General features: G+C 41.6%; 1 protein-coding gene across 3 annotated transcripts in view; it reads left to right on the forward strand.

Moving 5' to 3' along the window:
* Positions 1-18,357, forward strand: part of MAD1L1 (mitotic arrest deficient 1 like 1) — a 373,922-nt gene that overhangs the window by 166,889 nt on the left and 188,676 nt on the right. For all 3 annotated transcript variants that reach the window (XR_011134664.1, XM_068908329.1, XM_068908330.1), the window contains exon 13: positions 16,444-16,500. Coding sequence is in view for 2 of the 3 variants with exons in the window: in XM_068908329.1 (XP_068764430.1) it covers positions 16,444-16,500 (57 nt within the window). In the remaining variant the exon portion in view is untranslated. The remainder of the gene's footprint in view (positions 1-16,443; positions 16,501-18,357) is intronic.

Genomic DNA, 18,357 nt, shown 5'->3' on the forward strand with positions numbered 1-18,357 from the left:
TTCTGAACTTGCTGAGGTAATTTGTTTTTTATTTTATTTTCTTATTTGAGAATAATTACACAATTGCATAACTGAAAATTTAAACCAAGTGTTCCACAATGTTTTCATGTGATCTTTTAATTCATGATGGAGGTTTCCCGCAAGAAATGGGGATTCATGTTTTTAACAATGACTTTCTATTTAAAAAAAAAATAAAAGAAAACACATTATAAACTTTTTTCTGTAGCTGGGCTTTTCCCAAGGTTTCCCTGCAGGGCCTCTCTGTGTGCCTGCAATGCTTTCTGTCCTGGAGATTGAGTCTTCCTTGCGTTTCCCCATTGGAGATAATTGCAGATCCTAGACCTGCTGCTGGAATGACTCAGCTGTGAGATCTCCGCTCTGCGTTTCTGGGAACGAACTCAGGGGCTTAATACCATATACTTGCATCCGGGGTGGGAGAATGTGCCAACTGGTTACATGTCTCCATACATTTCTGCTCAGTGTATTTTTATGGGTGCCAACTACAGAGTGCTGTTGAAATTCCGCTATCGAGCAGTTGAAATAGATAAAGAGGAAAGTGTTCTGAGAAATCAACATGAGCATATATTTGTTCTCATGCACATATGGCCTCTAACACTCCTGCTCTTTGCAATTTGCAAGACCTGTAAGATCCATTTTAATGCACTTAATACTTTATTTATTGCAGCAATTAGAACAGCAGTAGTTGCTGCCTTGGTTTTCTTGTTGAAGCCCATTGGTTTGTTCTTATTTTGGCCTCAATCACTATTAGCAGAAGGGATGTTTCTTCAGGGAACTAATTATCTAAAAAACCTGGCTTTGACAGAGCACTTAAGCACACAGTTAGTTGCATGGGGTCTAAATGCCAGAGACTTTTGCAATTGTTGTATTTCAGGAAACACACAGTTGCTCACCTCTATTACTTTCTCCTCCAGAGCTACATGTTGCAGTTGCTTCCAGATGTTCTCACTGTTTTCCCCTGAGAACTGGTTTATCCATATATGCTGCAGCTTTTCCGTTTCCCCGGTTAGGTTTCATATTAAGGTCGTGAATTAGAGTACGGATCTGTTTCCAGTCATTCCTTGGAGAACAGCATTCAAAAGCAGGTAGCTGGAGTTCTCTCCCCCTTTCTTATTTTTCTCTTTTCCTTTTTACTGTGAATGAGAACGGGCTACTAAACGTTGGAAAAGACTGGGAATAGAAAAAGTGAAAAAGCCAGCTGATAGTGTTTGTCACCCAAGCTGTGAATAAAAGCTAAGCTGTTGATGAAGATCTCCTTTGTTCAGGGGTGGTCCGAGTAAATTGAAGGAGCAGTTCAGTTTTCTCAGGGGCTTTGCAATTTACCTATTTGCTTTAATCAGTGTTAATGTCAAATGTGCTTTGACTCTGGTAAAAGCTTTTCAGCAAAACAAACTAAAAGCCCTAAGTTTTGGAGAAAGCCATGGTCTTTCTGTAAAGTAAGTTGTAAAATTTTCCTTTTGAATTTTATTTTTGCTGTTTAATAAGACAGGCAGTACTACTGTACAATACATTTGTCATGAATCCTACTGTGGTGACAGAAACATAGCAATGAGATGCATGGCACATCGATTTGACATATTGAGCTGATTTACGTTTTCAATTTGTTTAAATGGCTGTAGTTATAGTGAGCTTAGCTTTGATAGATGTACATTCCAATTGCAGTTCTATTCAAGATCACATTAAAAACTAAACTGATTTCTGTTTTAAAACGTTGATTTTTATCCATTTTGTGTTCCCTCGTCTGCATTCCAAACGTTAGACTCACAAACATGAGTTCTTGCTATGTCAACTTAATTCCTTTTGGAAAATGGTAAAAACAGCTCATTTTTCTTTGGAAACATGACTTTCTTGGAAGGTTGCTTAACTTTTAACTTAATGTTTTTAATTTTTAAAGGAAGCCAACATGAAGCTTAAAAGATGACATTCTACACTGTATTGTTGGTGTATATAAAAACCTATGACACATTCAATAGCTATGAACATGTATAGAGTAATTATTTTGTAGCGGTTATTTAAGTAGAATAACTTGTATAATGAGAGAGTTATTTGAGGCGTATTTGTGTAAAAACTGTCATCGTGCTATTTATGTGCACAAAGAATGACAAATGTCTATATCTGTATGAATTCATGGGAGTATATCCTTAAAGCCCACAAGTTCGGGATTTTTCTTAAAGTCCAGGCTGGCTAATACGAAGTTGGAGACTGCTGTAATGGTAGAGACCACAAACCAATCTTTACTATATGTGGCACGTGCTGTTGCTTAGCTGATGGTTACCAGCTCTACCTTTGGCAATTAGATTCTGAACACTTCTGTTCTATTGACGGTTCATACCGATGCAGTGTTCCTTACTTCCTAATCATCCAATTTATTCGCTTTTATAGGAGTTCATTTCATTAGTGGAAAACGCAGCCTTTGAATATATCATTTCCCTCGCCTGGCTGCTCAGATGTTCAGCCTTAGATATAATCTTGTTCCTTTGGCCTCCATGGATCTGCTTACACCAAATAGTAAATATTTGCAAAACGAGGCTGCTACTTTCTGAAGTATTTTGTGGTCTTTTGTATGAGGAAAGGTATGACAAACAGGTAGACATGATATCTGCGTGACTGTGGGGGCAAACCACTATTCCTCTCTCTAGATGGGACCATATGAACGTTGGCTGAACAGTCTTCTCTCTCTTACCTGTCTCCTGTGCATGCATGTACAGGAGGGCAAGCGAACCCACTTGCAGACCACTGCAGGAAGATACCTGAGTTCAGAAACACACAGCTGAAGGTATCCCCATGCTCTGAAGTGGCTGTTTTTACTAAGTGGTAATTGCTTTGTCTGCTCCATTTGCTCAAAAATCATCTGAGTGTACTTAATTGCATCTCAGCTGCAGCATGGCAGCGTGCAGGGCTGTTGAAAATAGAGAAGTTGTTAGCATTACCCATTGCATTATCTATTTAAAGTAGAGCTGCTCATCATGCTTGGCGTAGGCTGCCTGGGGGCCTGCAATGAGCCCAGAAACACCTATGCATGAGCATGTAATTCATGTGGATGTCTATAGTAATGTCAAGTACGTAGTTAGTCTTAAACTCTTTCCACGTATATGATATTAAACATATCCAAGCTTGTTTGGAAGGGTAGATTTAATATTTCATTTATGGTTATTACCAAAAACCACAGGCAATTTATTCACATAATCAGTGCATGTACAGACGTATATACATATATAGATGTGTTCCTTGTGTGAATTAAAAAAAGCGTTTATAGAAAGTCTAGATGACTTTATGCTCTTAAAATAACATAGCATCCAAGACTAGTTCTCCAGTCTTTCTGTTGCTTTGCTGTATGTGTACCTTTCTGAAAACAGTAGATTGGTATATTACAGCTATACAGAGAAATGACATTTATCTTCACAGTGCAGCATGACCTTGTCGTTCATAAGTGACATTTCCCTGCTTAAGATAATGAGCACCTTTTTTCTTCAGGTCAGACACAATCCAGATTCATTGTATCTGATTTCTACAGGTCATCAGTACTTTACGAGTTGTATTGTAATTATTGCTGATAATTGTTTCGGTTATAAAGAAGCTGCATTTCACCTGCTCTTTGGATGAAGCCGTTGTTTCTGAACAGTCGAGGGGACTGTGAGAGGAAAGGGGTCACGCTAGACCTAGTCGTGAATGTCTGGGAGCTGCAGTAGGGCACAAATCCAGCCATTCATACATCAAAGGTACATTTTATATAACCTTCCTGTATTGCCTCTTCCACCAAGTGTGAGTCTCGAGCCAGTTTGGCAGGTATCAGCCTAGCATGGTCAAAGGAGCTGGTTCTTCTCTGAGGTTGGTCATCCTGCTATGACGACAAAGGGGAAACTTTGTAGCTTTATTGAAAAGCTTTATTAAGCCAGCTTTGTTTAGCTTGGTTGACAAGAAAGAAAATTAAAGTGTGAACAGGAAGTTAGAAAAGTATTCACAGTTCTCACCTGCAAATATTTACAGAAGGGAGCTATGTGCTGCGCTCCCTGTTGGCTTACGCTGGTGCTAGCACTTGGTTTAATTTTGACACTGTGCTTGCTAGCCACGTCTGTTGTAACACCAGCCACTGGCGAGCACGCGTCTGTGAAATACAGCATAAGCTTCAGCGAATTCCACGCTGTGGGTGCGTGAGCGATTCAGTACAACCTTGTACCTTTGTGGCTGGAGCTATTAATTGAGATTGTCATAGTATGTGTTCTGACTTCTCTCCTTTCCTTGCCAAGTGGAGGTCTTCCGTGTTTCTATAGCATGGTCTTGCTAGACAGATGTTCGGGGCTAGGAAGCTCAAAAGCTGCTCATGAGACCATCCGAGTTTCACCTTTTGCCTTGTCAGTCTGCGTTTGTAAAGCAAGTGGTGATTGTGAGTTGTTGGATTGCTTTCCCTGAAATAAGTTGATTTTTTGGTTCACTCAGATATATGCTCACATCTCAAAAGTATCATCCCGTCTGGCATCTTCGCCGGCAGCCTCAGCAGAGGGGCCAAGGACTGAATGGACCACGTCTAAGATAAAATTACAGTGTTCCCTCTGGAGTTAATCCTTTCAGATCAAAATTGAGAAATACTGATGCAGCAACATGGGGAACGTTTATACACTTCTTTTCCTTCTGCTGTATCTACTTGATGGATAAACAAAGGACTTCAGCCCCGGATTGATTACTCCAGCACTTTCTCCTCACAGTAACTCTCTTGCAAGTTTTTACAAGGAAAATTAGACTGATGGTTGGCAACCACAGAATGCATATCATGCCTGTGCTGTGCAACACCAGCTTTATTTACTCTCTCTGCTCCTGTCACCGTATCATCACATGTTTTTTAACCCCTTGCATACCCTTTCCAAACTTTTTTTCAATAAGGGAAAATAGTAACTGAGGCAACTTAGAAGAAGTGTGCGTTACAAACCATTTTGATAGCCATCTCCTTCCCCTTTCTACAGGAGGAAATAATTTTACTCAGAGAAGACTAAATTCGTGCAGAGTTGGAACAGGATGTGCTCCCACTGCGCGCTGCCGAACACCGCGTGGCCGGACAAGGCAGGGGGAAGGAATTTAGGGGAGCCGTGAAGGACCTTAAAGCTAATCAAACTCCTTGGGAAAAGAAACCAGAAGGCTTTCTGTTCCTCCGTCTCTGTGAGAGCCCCCTTCAGGCTTGCGAAAAGGAGCATAGGATTAAGAGGAGTCATTAAAAAGGATGATTAAATTGGCTGCTTTGATGAATACTGGGAAGCTGAAGATGGGCTGTTGTGGGCAGTCAGACGAGCTGTGGGATAGAGGAGGAAAGTGAGTGGAGAGCTTGCAGCAACAGCCATGATCACATAAAGAATCCAATTGTTTTGAAAGACTAGTTATTCAATATTATAAAATTGAGTTTATTAGAAACTTCCCTACAAATGCTTTCCAGAAACTAGGTTCTCTCTGGGAGTGACTCAGATTCCCCTAGCTTTGTTGTTCACTGACACGAGTATCTTAGTTTTTCTTAGGATGTGGATGGTTGCTTAACTTTAATAGTTTTGATTCCACTCTATTTTGGATGTCTCTTACCACAAGACAGCTGCATGAACGCTGCCAGGGCTTTGCTTTAACGACAGCGCTTAATAGTATATTGAATCCATTATGTAGAAACGACTAGAAATTAGTCTGAGATGGCCCACAGGAGCTTGAGTTTTCAGATAAGAATTTAATGATAACACAAAAGCTGCCTTAGAGTTGAGGGTATGTGAGGATCTTCAGGGCATTCTCATTCGTAAGTCACCAGTGTATTTTTTTCTGTGCACTCATGATTTAAATACCAGCTTCGATTTGCCCGCAGAAGCGGTTCCATCATTGCGTTAAGGCTGAGGGCTGGTTCTGCAGTCGCGGCTGAATGAACTTCTTCACCAAACCCTGCCTGATAGCACAGCAGCAATTTCTTCATGCCACAGATACAATCAGCTTCTGCCCGTGTTTAGCTGGAGCGTGGCGCCGTTACTAGTTGACGCAGTGACGTAGTACCGAGTGCCTTCTTCCACTCCTCGTCCTTCAGGCCTCTGCAAGACGGGAGGCAAAAAGTGTATTTAAGCATTTTGTGCAGCTGAACTCCACCAGGCCTTTGCATCGCCCCTCCTTCTAGTCCTTTTCTGTTTCTTTATCTTGTCCTCACGTTTGTTCTACCTTGTTAGCCACCCCCATCCCAACAAACGATGAAACAATAACAAGAAAAAACAAAAAAAACCCTCGCTGTTGCTTTCAAGTGCTTGCTTTGAGTTTGCTGCCTATTTATAGAGGATTCATTTCAGCCACAGTGGCAGCCAATTAGAAATGTGGTGAATCCTTTTTTCCAAGAGTGTGCCAAGAGAGGATCTTTTGAGTTCATTTGCTTTTTTATGAGTTTTTGCTGGAGCTTTTACAGTCGGTTTAAAATTTCATTGGGATTTGTTTATTCTGAATATATTCTCAAATAAAAGTGGAAGGGTTTTGCTCCTTTTTGAAGAAGTTAGAGGAGCGTGACAATGGTGTGCAGGGTGGTTTAATTTTGTGTGAGGATGGTTAAGTTAATGTGTTTACAGGTTTTTTTTTGCTTCCAGTTTTCATCTTAGAGGTTTTTTGTTTTTTTTTTTTTTTTACTTTTTCAGTGTAAGAACCATCTCTAGGTAAAGATACTGTTAGCACTGCTTTTTTCCCTTGACAGTAACATTGCTTTAGGCAAATTCTACCTCTAAATCCTATTTTATTTGTAGTATAAATTGATGAGGTATAGCCTGATAGTTGTAAATTGTGACTATCTGCCTCTGTGGCCTCGCGAAGGGCCCATAACCTTTGTGCTTTGGTTTCTCCTTTAGTTGAGCAGAGTTGGTGCCGGTCATCTTCAGCACCTCATGGGGTACGGCAGAGATGTAGTAACCTTACCTGAGCAGTTGCCAGCCGCTGAGACAGGAATTGTGTGTGAGGCACAAGCACGGTACAGGTGAGGTGTTGCACGAAACCTGTCTTAATAAACTCGGCTGGACTTTTGCTGGCCCCATGGGACGCGCTGAGGTGTGGAGCGTTGCCAGCTTTTTTGAAGTGAAGCTTGTCTGCAAGGAGGCTGAAAACCACTGATTTACGCAGTACTTCAAAATGTAAGTGTTAGTGTTCTTCAAGGGTAGAAGCTCCTTGCTGAGGGTAGGTATGCGTTGGCAATGGATACTTTGTGGGGGGGGTTTATGCAGCATATTACTGGTAAGCACTGAGGACGTTTTTGCTTTTCTAAAATAAATGTGGAAAGCAAATACTGTTTAACATAGAATCTCTGAAAGGTGCTGGATTTACCAGAGCCTCTGTTCTCTACAGAATGATAGCAGCAGCCAGTAGTGCAATTAGCTTCTTCCCTTCCCTTTTTAAGTCCACTGCGGTTTCTTTTTGTGCTGTTTTCAGTTCTGGCTTCTCTACTGAGACTTTCAGTCAGGAAGGGGCAATTTTTCAATTATTGATTCCTTTCAAGTCGATCAGTGAAGAATCATCAGATGGCAATGTCGTCTTGGTTGCTTTTGGAGGGCTGGACTTGGCCCAGAGAATGGGTGTAACATTTCTTAAGTAGTGTCCGCTTGGCTTCCAAGCGTGAGTATACTTCACACTTGAAACGGGGAATCTCTGTGGTAAACGTCTCGTGCTCACAGTGCTGTACAGATAATAAATGAAAATCAAGAAGCAGGGCAAAAGAGGAGAATTACCCTATTCGTTTTCTCTTCTCACCTCCCGTGATATGACTCGATTCTAAATTCTGTGTCCTCCTAGGTCAGCTGCATTTAGAGCAGCCATCAGAGCAAATCAGCTGTGCTAAGCACGCTGTGACATTTGGAAAACCCTGTCTGCAACAGGAATTGAGCAGCGAGCTTCTGCTAATTATAATAACTGTGTTTAAAATGTAATGTTTGCTTTATTAAGCAAAATCCAGCTATCCACCCAGACTAGCTCTGGGAAGTACTCTCTCAGCAGAGGAGACAGATTCTAAACAAACTCTGCTGCCTCCGTGGGGGCAAGGGAAGCACAAGCATTGCTTCACGAGGACAAACATTTGGACAATATTGTCCCAGCGATAAACATTGTTACCTAGCAACTTCCAAGAGCGTTTCAAATTTGTTGGAGATCCTTTGAGGTTTGGGCGCTGTATCCACTGTTCTGCTGGATGCCAAGAATACGCTGGCTGTAATTTCACAAGGGCAGCGCTGGCTGAAACCCTTCCTTGACCTTCGTCTGAGCTAACGCAAACTGAGTGGCGGTATGCAGAACCAGGACGAGAAACCTAACGAGATGAAAACCAATCTGGATGTTGTTTTAAACGTGGATCTTCACTTCCCCAGTCGTGTTTGCCAGGTGGCGCTCAGCAGAGGTGCTGGCGGGTCCTGCTCGGACCGCGTTGGTTTGGAAGGGCAGGAAGACATGAAGACGGGGCTGCTAGCGCGCGCATTGAGCAAAGTTACTTCTCCCGAGCCAGCCCCACACAGTGGCAGCCTCCAAACAGCCTGTGGCAGCTTAGAGGAGGAGGATGCCCTTTGGTGCTCGGGAGTGTGAAGGTCAGGGTGAGTTGTTCAGTACCCTTATTTTAACAGTTAAAAAGATTAACCCAAGCGGCTGTGATATTAGGAGACAGGTATAAAAAGAGAACCACAGCTATGGTTGCTGCTAAGCTTCAGGTTTTCAGATTCATCTGGCCAAAGATCTTCTGGCTGGGATCTAATCCATGCACAAAAGCCTCTTCCTAGCTATTGCTTTCACTCAAGGCTGAGCCTTTCCATCTATACCGTTTTTGTCTGAATTTCTGTTCAGGCTCTAACTCCCCTGAAAAGTTTCTTATAACCGCTACTAATGTTTCTCTCAAAAGGTACTGGCCATCCTCATGTGTCTTGAGTTGCATTGCTGCCCTTAGGCTTTTGAGATGTGGAGACCTGTACTCTTTGGCAAGCAAAAATATTGTCTAGGTATTCAATTGGCAACCCAATGAGAAGGAAATGCTGCTTTATGGTTGGTGGACTGACGATATCATTTAAATTAAAAGTGATACAATCACATAAAACATAGTAACAATGCTATATGCAAACACAGTGCTTGCCTCCAGACTAGTTATGAGATGACGGTAAATTGGGGTGAATACCCTTTTTTCCTGACTTTGAGAAGTGCAGTGACAATGAATCATCTTAGTGATGAGATACAGCAGTGTTGACTCATGGGGCTGAAATTAGAAGGGCTTTTTTAGGTAGAGATGTAATTCTGCCATTTTTTCTGATGAATGGATAATAAACACAAGAATGAACGTTTTTTTCGGCTAATCTACAAACTTCTTCAACTAAATGTCATTTCTTTCCCTCTAGCTATCTAAGCTAGCTGAAGGAACTGATACAGAGAGAGGGAGAACGTAGATCCAGGGAAGTGGTGCTGGAAAAATATTTCCTGCAGGAAGTCGGGATGGAAAAGTTGACAGTTTGGCAGAGATGCTGGCTGTCGTATGGCCACCTCTTTTAATTTTTGAAATTCTCTTTTCCTGGGTTTGATGCATGAGAATATTTGTTTTCTTCAATATATGGACTTTGGACCCTGAACTCATTCTATCAGAAACATTGTGCGTACTGGATCCCAGGATCACTTGTTACAGGACCTGCTTTGAAGATCACTTACCTAGTGGTGAAGAACTGGTTTCTCAGAGGCTCTAGGTTCATTTTAGAGTCTGGGGCTTGGAGCTCTCCATTTCAGCTTTAGAGATTTGATCACAGCGTAGTAAAATGAATTCTCTTTAGTGTCCTCCAAATGATTTGTATTCCTTTCCATTTTTCCTGTTTCCCTGTGGAACGGGCTCATACTCTCCTAATGTCTTTTTTTGTGCTGCCTAGTGTATTAGCTGTCTATTTTACTTTTGGCAAGAGATCTGTGGTCATCCCTCAGTGGATAAATTTTATGCCAGGTTACTTTTCTGCTGTTGGGTTAAAAATTTTACTAGGGGAGCAGCAAAAGAGAAGGGACTCCCTGCTAAGGTTGCATACAGCAGCTGCTCGGAGGGAGGAATATTTCTGAGTCCCCAAAGAGTACATTAGTGGCAGAGGTTTCTCTGGGGAATATTCCTGCGATGTGGAATGACTCCTTTGGAGAGCTCATCAGCACCTGGGGTCTCCTGTGCGCGCAGGAGACGCTGTGCTGCCCTACTGCATCATGCCAGGAGCATAAGTTTGGCAGAGTTTCATCAGTCAGGCTGCCCTTTGCTGTGGAGGAAGCAGCTGCAAAATCACATTTTTGTTTGGCAATGTATTCTCTCCCCAGGGGCTGCAGCGCCATTTGATTAGGATGGAGGGAAGCAGACCTGCTATGAACGCATATTATTCCCAGCAGAGCCATGCTAATCTTTTGGTCTCTGTGCTCCGTCTTAGAAAGGTGTTGAAGAAAAACATCAAGGAGAAACGGGAGGAGAGGAGTTGCGCGGCTGTGGCACCTCAGTCTCTCCTTACACTCTGAATTGCAGCAGAGGTTGAAATCAACAGCTGTTTGCTCATGTTTTGAGATGTTTTTGAAAATCTGGTATTTTTTGTAATATGAAAAATCTCGTAACACCTAAGCCCCTTATTTTCCTATCTACCTGTTTTAAAGGTTTCCTTTTGGAGCTGGGCAGTCTGATCTCCAGGGACTCATCCTTTCCTGAATATGTTTTTGTGATGGCTCTGTATTTTGCCATTTCTCCAGTTGCCTCTTGGTACTGTGTTCCTTTCCTGGTGATGTGGGTCAGGTAGATTAAGAGTACGGTGTTGCTGGGTAGATTTTGAGATGTTCACAATCTTCCTCTGAGTTTTATATTTTGCGGCAGTTGTGAAGGTCACCTTTGCTTGGAGGATGGGGGAGATCAGGTTGCTGCCACCTAAGAACATGGAGGTGCTTGAGTTTTGCAGTTAATGTGAAGTTTGATCCTTTTACTGCCCAAGCGGCATGGACCATTCTATGAATTTGTGTCATTAATAGGACCTTGCTCTAAGAGATTACCCAGATTTGGTAATCTAAGACTTCAGATTGTTTTACAGAGTGAGTATTGTCTTTACATTAGAGAGGAGAAAAAAAGGGAGTTTCAGAGACTTTAGTAGTTTGCCCCAGGCCTCTCAGGCATGCTGTATACTATGGCATGCTGTATACTATGTTTTGCAGCTACTTGCAGGTTGAACTCTCTCTTCTTTCTCACCTGTGTTGGGCTGCCTGCCCTTCCAACAAATGTCCTTCCCCCTGGGGACCTTCAGTTTCTATTTATAGCTGTGAAAGCACAGCTCAGAAAATGAATAAACAGCCATCTGTATTCACAGGTATTTCTCCCTGATGAGGAAAATAAAAATGATTCTCTTTAATCCTAAGTAGTGAGAGTTCTGCTTGTTTCTCTTCCTTGTAAAGTACCTGTGTTGTGACTGTTAGATAATCATGTTTCCTGATGAAAGCATAGGACTAAAATGTTGTTTCCAAATCAAGGTTGTTTTGATTTAATCCTTGTATGCAGCACACATAATTTTGCTTTCCTAACTCTTTGAAGCAAGCGTTAATTTTATGGCTTTGGCTGTTGCTCCTTCTGTGCTGTGCTGTACCTATGAGCTATTTAATGTGCGATGTTGAGGAGTAAATTAATGCAGGTTCACAAAGAGCACACTTCGATTTGCTAATTGCTTGTAGAACGGAGGGTATTGTTGTGTAGAGAAAGACTGTTCATTAGAGATTGAGTAGCTATTTTTTTCTTAGGAGATTCTCACATTTGAGCAGCTCGCCTATGGGAGCGGGCAGTTGGCTCACATTCAGCATCCAGAGGAGAGTTAGGGGCTGTTGATACAACCAGTGTTGCCACTTGTGTCATAATCAACAGATTGCTCAGAGCTGCATTCATTAGTTCTTACTGCCCGAAATCCTCCGATGGTGTCGGTTATGGCTGACAGAAGAGTGGAGCCGGGAAGAGCAGCGGCCCTGACCTCTTGGAGTCCCTCCTGCGTTCCTGTTGTTTCTCCAGGGTTTATGTTTACGTGTGAAATATAGTTGAAATAATGACAGTTGTTGCTTTTGGAAGGTGTAGGAGACGAATCCTTGGTGATGAGAAGCCAGCTGAGCAGTTCAGAAGTGTCTGCTTGGGAGCTGAATTGGGTCCTCTCCTTGGAAACTATTTCTGTTCCTGTTCCAGCAATGAGCTACTGTATCATGGAGGGGCTGAGCACAGTTTATCTTTCCTGCCTCTCCCTTTTGAGGAAGACAGTAGCACTGACAGTAGATTAGACTGTGTTGTCATGTAAGATGAATGTTTTGAATTGGCAAACCATTTTTTGGAAGCTTAAAGTAATTGACTGAATACTTCAGAGGAATTTTTTTCTGCTTATGCTACTTATTTGATTTTCTTTTACCTGGTTGTGCTGCCTTCGGTGGGCAGAAAGGACTTTGCATATATCTGTGAATCTGATTCTTCAACTCAAAATCTGTTTGCTTATCAGATTTCTTAATACTTGAGCTCAGTGATCCATGGGAATTTAACATGTATATTAAGTAATGGGAATTTCCTTGGAGCTTCAAGATAGGACTTTTATGCCTAGTCTGAAAATTCAACATGAAAGTCTTTCCTACTGAGAGCGATTCCTGAGACACCAAGGTGAACGTGTTCAGTCTAAAAGCGTGTAAAGTGGAGCTGAGCTACGTATATGTAAGACATTGCTTTTCCCAGGACATAACTCTGAGATGGGCCTGGCAAATGGCTCCAGCAGCTGCTGCAGGTCTTCTACCTGACTGAGAACTAAGCTTCTGAGGGGGATCCAGGAGTCTTGCTCACCATCTCCATTTCCAGCCACCTTGCCTGGCTGCAGTCCGTTGCTCGTGCTTTTCTTGGCTGCCAGTGGGCAGCGATGATTGAACAGAGAAATCCAGCAGTTTATTCCTGAAAGAAAAGTTATAGGAAACAATATAACAATATTTCTTTCAGCTCTTTCTGAGGCTGCCCAATAAACACCCGAGGTGAGAGGGGATGAAGGGTTCAACTCACTGCTGTGGGCCATCCCAAGGCCTCTGCAGCTGTTTCCTTAACTCGCTGTGGTGGCTGGCAGCTCCTCTCAAGCACTCTGATTAAGTGAGATGTGAGGATAAGTTCAGAGCCTAATTTCTTCTTCATTATTAAAACTGTATGCATCTCTCATGCTGTTGGTGATTAGGTTGTATTTTCTTGTGGCCTAGTAGGAATACGGCAGTGAATCATTTTGCAAGCAGCTGTCCTCTAACAGCTGAGCTAGGTTCAATATTTGATTTAAGCTAATAAAAAGTCTGGGGTAGGGCTAATGTTTACAAACTGAGTGTGATAAAACATTCAGATCATCTGTTTGACAGCCAGGCAAGATCAGGCACAGGGGACCCCACTGGAAGTTTGGGCTCGCTTTTGTTTGGGCGCTGGCTACCGGCTTGCGGTGGTAACGGATCCCAGCTCGGCTCCAAGCACGCCAGCTGGTGGCCTCTGAAATTCAGGCAGGCTCAGCTGTGCTGGAAATACCTCCTTGTTCCCAGCCGTGGGTTGTACTGTAAGAGCTCACAATGCATAAAATATGTCCCTTTTGCTCTTCTATATGAGTTGTAGTCAAAACATACATTTAAAAATCTTTTAATTTTCATGAATCATTTCCTCTGGCAATCTAGTAAGTTTAGGTGCCACTCTCTAAATTCCCACCAGTTCAGCTACTCTTTCCCTTTGCCTTGAGCTGCCTAGAAATAAATGCAATAAGGAAAACGGACACTATGATATCATTATTCTCTGACTGCTTCTCCAAATCGTATTGGTCTGCCAGTATCATGTTGCAGTTTTGGACTCGCTGTCCATGTTTGCCTCTAGATCTCTGCTGACGTTAACAGTTTGACAGGTTTACGTTTGGTTATTTTTCCCAAGACATAAAATATACATTTTAAGTTAAATTATATAAAATTTCCTGCTTGTGGTTCTGATTTCTCTGATCCCTTTGTATTATTTCTTTTCTTGGCCAAAAATTTTTGCTGCCTCGTCCTGAAGTGAAATACATGAGGATTCTTTATATTTTTTTCTGAATTGTATCAAGTCTTTACACTTTTTAAAAACATTTTTATGTCATCTAGCTGAAGAGATTTCCAGAGTGCTGCTGTCTTGATATTATGAGGAAATCTATTTTCACCATGAAGATGATCATTGGATGAAGATTGGAACAGGTTGCTCAGAGAGGTTTGGGAAGTTGCCTCCTTGGAGATATTCAGAACTCAACTGGACGAAGACCCTGAGTGTCCTGATGTAACTCACCCTGCTCTGAGCCCTTCCAATCTAAATTATCCTGTGATTTTAGGGTGTACACTCTAACAGGAGCTTGAACAGAGAAATGACATAAAAGTTCAGGAGTGGTAGCTACAGTAAACAAATACATAGTTCTTAATGTTGCTTTACATCTAGTTTAGGAGAGGCCAGTATTTCCCGTATAAAGGTCATATATATCTTCTTATAGATAACGCCAATAAATATACTGAAAAATTGTTTTATTTTTGCCAAAAATAGTCGGTCCTAGGTTGTATTGAAAAGGCTACACTAGCATCTCTCATAGATGACATCTCTGAGGGGACTTTTTCTGATTTATCTTCATGTGACTTTTCTGATTCCAACCTGCTGATGTAATTCTACCTGATTAAATATTAGTGGGGAAAAAAATCTTTCCCAAATGTCAGCAAATTTATAGTTTCCTGATGTTTTGGCATCAACCTTTTCAATAATTTCATTTTTTTCTTCTCCCTTGCTTGTATGTACGCTCTGTATTTGGTTGGAACTGGCACCTCCTGCAGTGTTTAATGAGCATGTTGCATTTCCCCATGCCAGGGGAATTGCCATTCCCCTGTATGAAAACCCCATTCATCTCATTTGAGTGTCTGCTCCTTAAACGACGCCGCTTCATCCCAGACCCTGCACAGTGGGAATCTGTAACTTTTTCAGTTTTGGCTGAGCTCTGGGACCAGGGCAGTCTTGCGCTGTTTGGTTGGTTGTTTGCAAAACTGAAGTTGCTCATTCTGTGCTGAACCCAAAGACTGTCGTTTTTTGTTTGCTCGCATTTCAGTGCGGTTACCCTTCAAAGCTTAATGTTTTCCTTTTTGCTGTAATAAACTGCTTGCTGTTTGCCTCTGGTTTGGGCGTTGTACTCAAAAGACCCATTTTATGTGCAGAGAGACATTGTTAGAGAGGCTCTGGAGGGTTTTAAAGACTATCTGCTGGAAATTATATGGATTAGTTTGTAGGACATTTTTTAGCTCTTGTCGGGTTTGTTTACACTGTTTAAATTAGCTTCTCTGTCACCAGTGTTGTGGCTACTTTTTGGGCTTTCTGCTAACCAGAGAAAGGCTGGTTGCAGGCTGCAGAGTGTGGTGAAATAGAAGACGTGGGAAGAAATGGCACTGAAGTAGTATATGTTGTTTCTCTTCATTATTTATAAAATCCTAATTTCTTTTAAAATGCTTTTTTATAAGTAAAACTTTGTGATAGCTCCTCTAAGTCAGGTTCCCACTTTTTCCCCCAAATTACACAGGTTTAACATAAGATATTTCCACTCTCAGAGATTCTTAAAGTTTCCTCTTTTGTTCTCTTTTTTAAAAAACCCTTGCGTTAGGACCTTTTCTCACAGAAATGTAGTTGCAGAGAGGATTTGCCCAGTATTCTACCACAGCAATCTTAGAGACCGCCAAAATCAGCGCCATACCCAAAACTTGAACAGGACATTTTCCATTACGTTATCTTCTCTCACATGCGCACGTGCACCCACGTTCCCACCCATCCCTTTCAGGAGTTGTGCAACAAACCTCTTCTTCTTCTGAAGTTAAGCTTAGCAAAATTCAGTGTTTCTAGATTAATTTTTTTGTCACCTCCAAAGAAAGAGAAAGGAAGCATGGTCCTCTGACTAGACCACGGGACTGAAATTTGGGATAGCTAATCCATTTGATTTTCTCCCTGTAATAAACCTCTTCTGTATTTAGACTGCAAGCTCTTGGAGATAGGATTGTGTCATGTAATGGGATGTGGATAGGACATATCAAGACCCTACGCTTATAATTCCTTTTCAGTGCAATGAAAGTCACGTTACCCATGGTGGCTTTTTTGGGTGGAGGAAGGAAGGTACTCTTACTAAACATTCAAAAACATGTCCTAGACACTGACTAGATGCTATAAGTCTCTTACAGGGGAAATCAGGCTGGTGATCGAGATACTGGGTAACACATATGTAGTGGTCAGTTTTGTCTTTATTTTTTCTGCTGTAGTCTTTGCAGTGTTTTGATGCTGCTTAGTCCACATCTGCCAGAACCAAAGTGTTGGGATTTCAGAGGCAGTGAGCTATGATAACTCATGGTTACAGGACATGGAGACAGTAATTGCAAATGCATTTCTGACTACGTTTTATATTTTTTGTCTTGAAGGTTCAGCTGTCTCAAGTTCTAGAAGAAGTGGGAAACCAGAAGCAAAGAGCAGATATGGTAAGGGTCCATCTTTTTTTTCCTGTTTTTTCTTTTTCCTGTTTTATAGAGCAGTAACATATGCAAAATTCAGTGCCTTTGAATGCTGGATCAGTTCCACATTTTCAGATGGGAATAGCAAATAAACATTGCAAAGGTCTGTATCACTCTTGCTAGTCTTGCTGCTATCAGTCTCCATGCTCAGTTGGGACAAGTGTTGGATGAGATGAAATAGTCTTTGTTTTTCTAGCAGTTTGTCTTCTCTTTGCTAGCACATCTGGAAAAGAAGCAAGCATTTAATTTCATAGTGAATTAACCCCTCTCTTTGGGGGTCTTTGATTGAGTCTCAAGCGTGCGAAGGACAAGCAGATGAGTTGGGACAAAATATACTACAAACTAGTTTTTTATAACGTCTATTAATTTTCTGCTGGGTTTATCTATCTTATTGACAGTTCCCTCAAGGACCAAAAAAAGCAGAGGCCACACAACCAGGCTAGTAGGGAGGCTCATATGCAATTTCCTGACTATTGTTTATGATTCTTCGAATCCAGGAATAAATGAGGTGTCAGCATTAAATTGTTTTGTGAACAAGTGTTTTTGCAAACGAGCGAGTTACAGGATTCCTTCTGCAGCTTTTCCTAATCACAAGCAAACCTGAGCAGTACTAAAAACATGGGCACTAATTCTATAGGTTTTTTTTTTTTTTTAATACTGAATGAATTTTGTCAGTGATCACTGACTAGTGAGTAGGTACTAAATGGACTTCTGTTCTGAAATCCAAATCATAACCTCTAGTGCTAATGCTCGTCTCTTTAGACCCTACTTAGCTCTACTGAGGCACTGAAGATCCAACACTGATGTGCCTTTGCTGTTTGAGTTTTCTTTGATTGGGCTGTGGTGCTCTTTGCTGTTTCAACACTGAATTTTCTGTGATGAAAGTGTTTATTGACTCCGATTCTGGGGTGATCGTACATTACGGGCAAACGTTTTTGCCTGCTTAGTCACCTTCTCTTGTGACATAGAAAAGAACTGCTATTTCCAAAGAAAAGTGCGGTAATCCTATTTACCATCTGATCTCATTATGTACTGCCTTGTTGTAGTTTTAAATTTTACATGCTGAGCTTTGTATTGTGCTCACCGGACACATCAGAGCATAAAGTTGCTGTTAAGTTTTAAAGGTTCTGATGTGCGTTTTTTTGAAAAAAAAAAAAAACATTTCAGAATTTTTCCTCATGGCTCGTTAAGCCTGGGTTTTGAGTTACTTGTCTGCCTTCAAAAATTCATAGTATTGAACAAGCTAGCAGAAAGCTGGAGAAACTGGAACTTCCAGTGTTAAAATATTAATTAGTGTTGTGCACCATCCACTGGAAGAGGGATAAAGGAGCCTTCAGTGCCTATTCCCAAGGGTTATTCAGGGGAAAACTGCAGGTCTTGTGATCTTCCCTGTAAAGCTTGTAACAATCTCACATGAAGAGTCATTTTCTGTGGTGCTTTAGACTATGGATTGCAGATTGCTGAGATGCGGGCTTTATTCGGCCGTTTTGAATTTGTTCAGTAAATAGAAGAAAACTACTTCAAACAGTGGAACAGAGATTGTTTTTCCTCTCTTTCTGTCATGTACCTTTTGAGAAAAGCCCGATGGTATAGCTCCTTCTCTTTACTGACAGTGGATGGTTCTCTTCCTTCCCCGAATAGAAGCCCCCTAATAGAAAAAGATGTTTCACTTTTTGTCTTCTCCAAAGGGTGGCAGAGGTCCGTCCCCTTTGGATGCTGCTGTTCCCTTAGCAGGCTGCCCGGGGGCTCCAGCGTTACACCGTCTCCTCCTTCCCTTCGAACAAAATGTTCTTCCCTTGCTTTTTTTTCTCCAGATCAGCATCT

This window comes from Struthio camelus, chromosome 15 (assembly GCF_040807025.1).
Source record: "Struthio camelus isolate bStrCam1 chromosome 15, bStrCam1.hap1, whole genome shotgun sequence".
NCBI classification, from domain to species: Eukaryota; Metazoa; Chordata; class Aves; order Struthioniformes; family Struthionidae; genus Struthio; species Struthio camelus.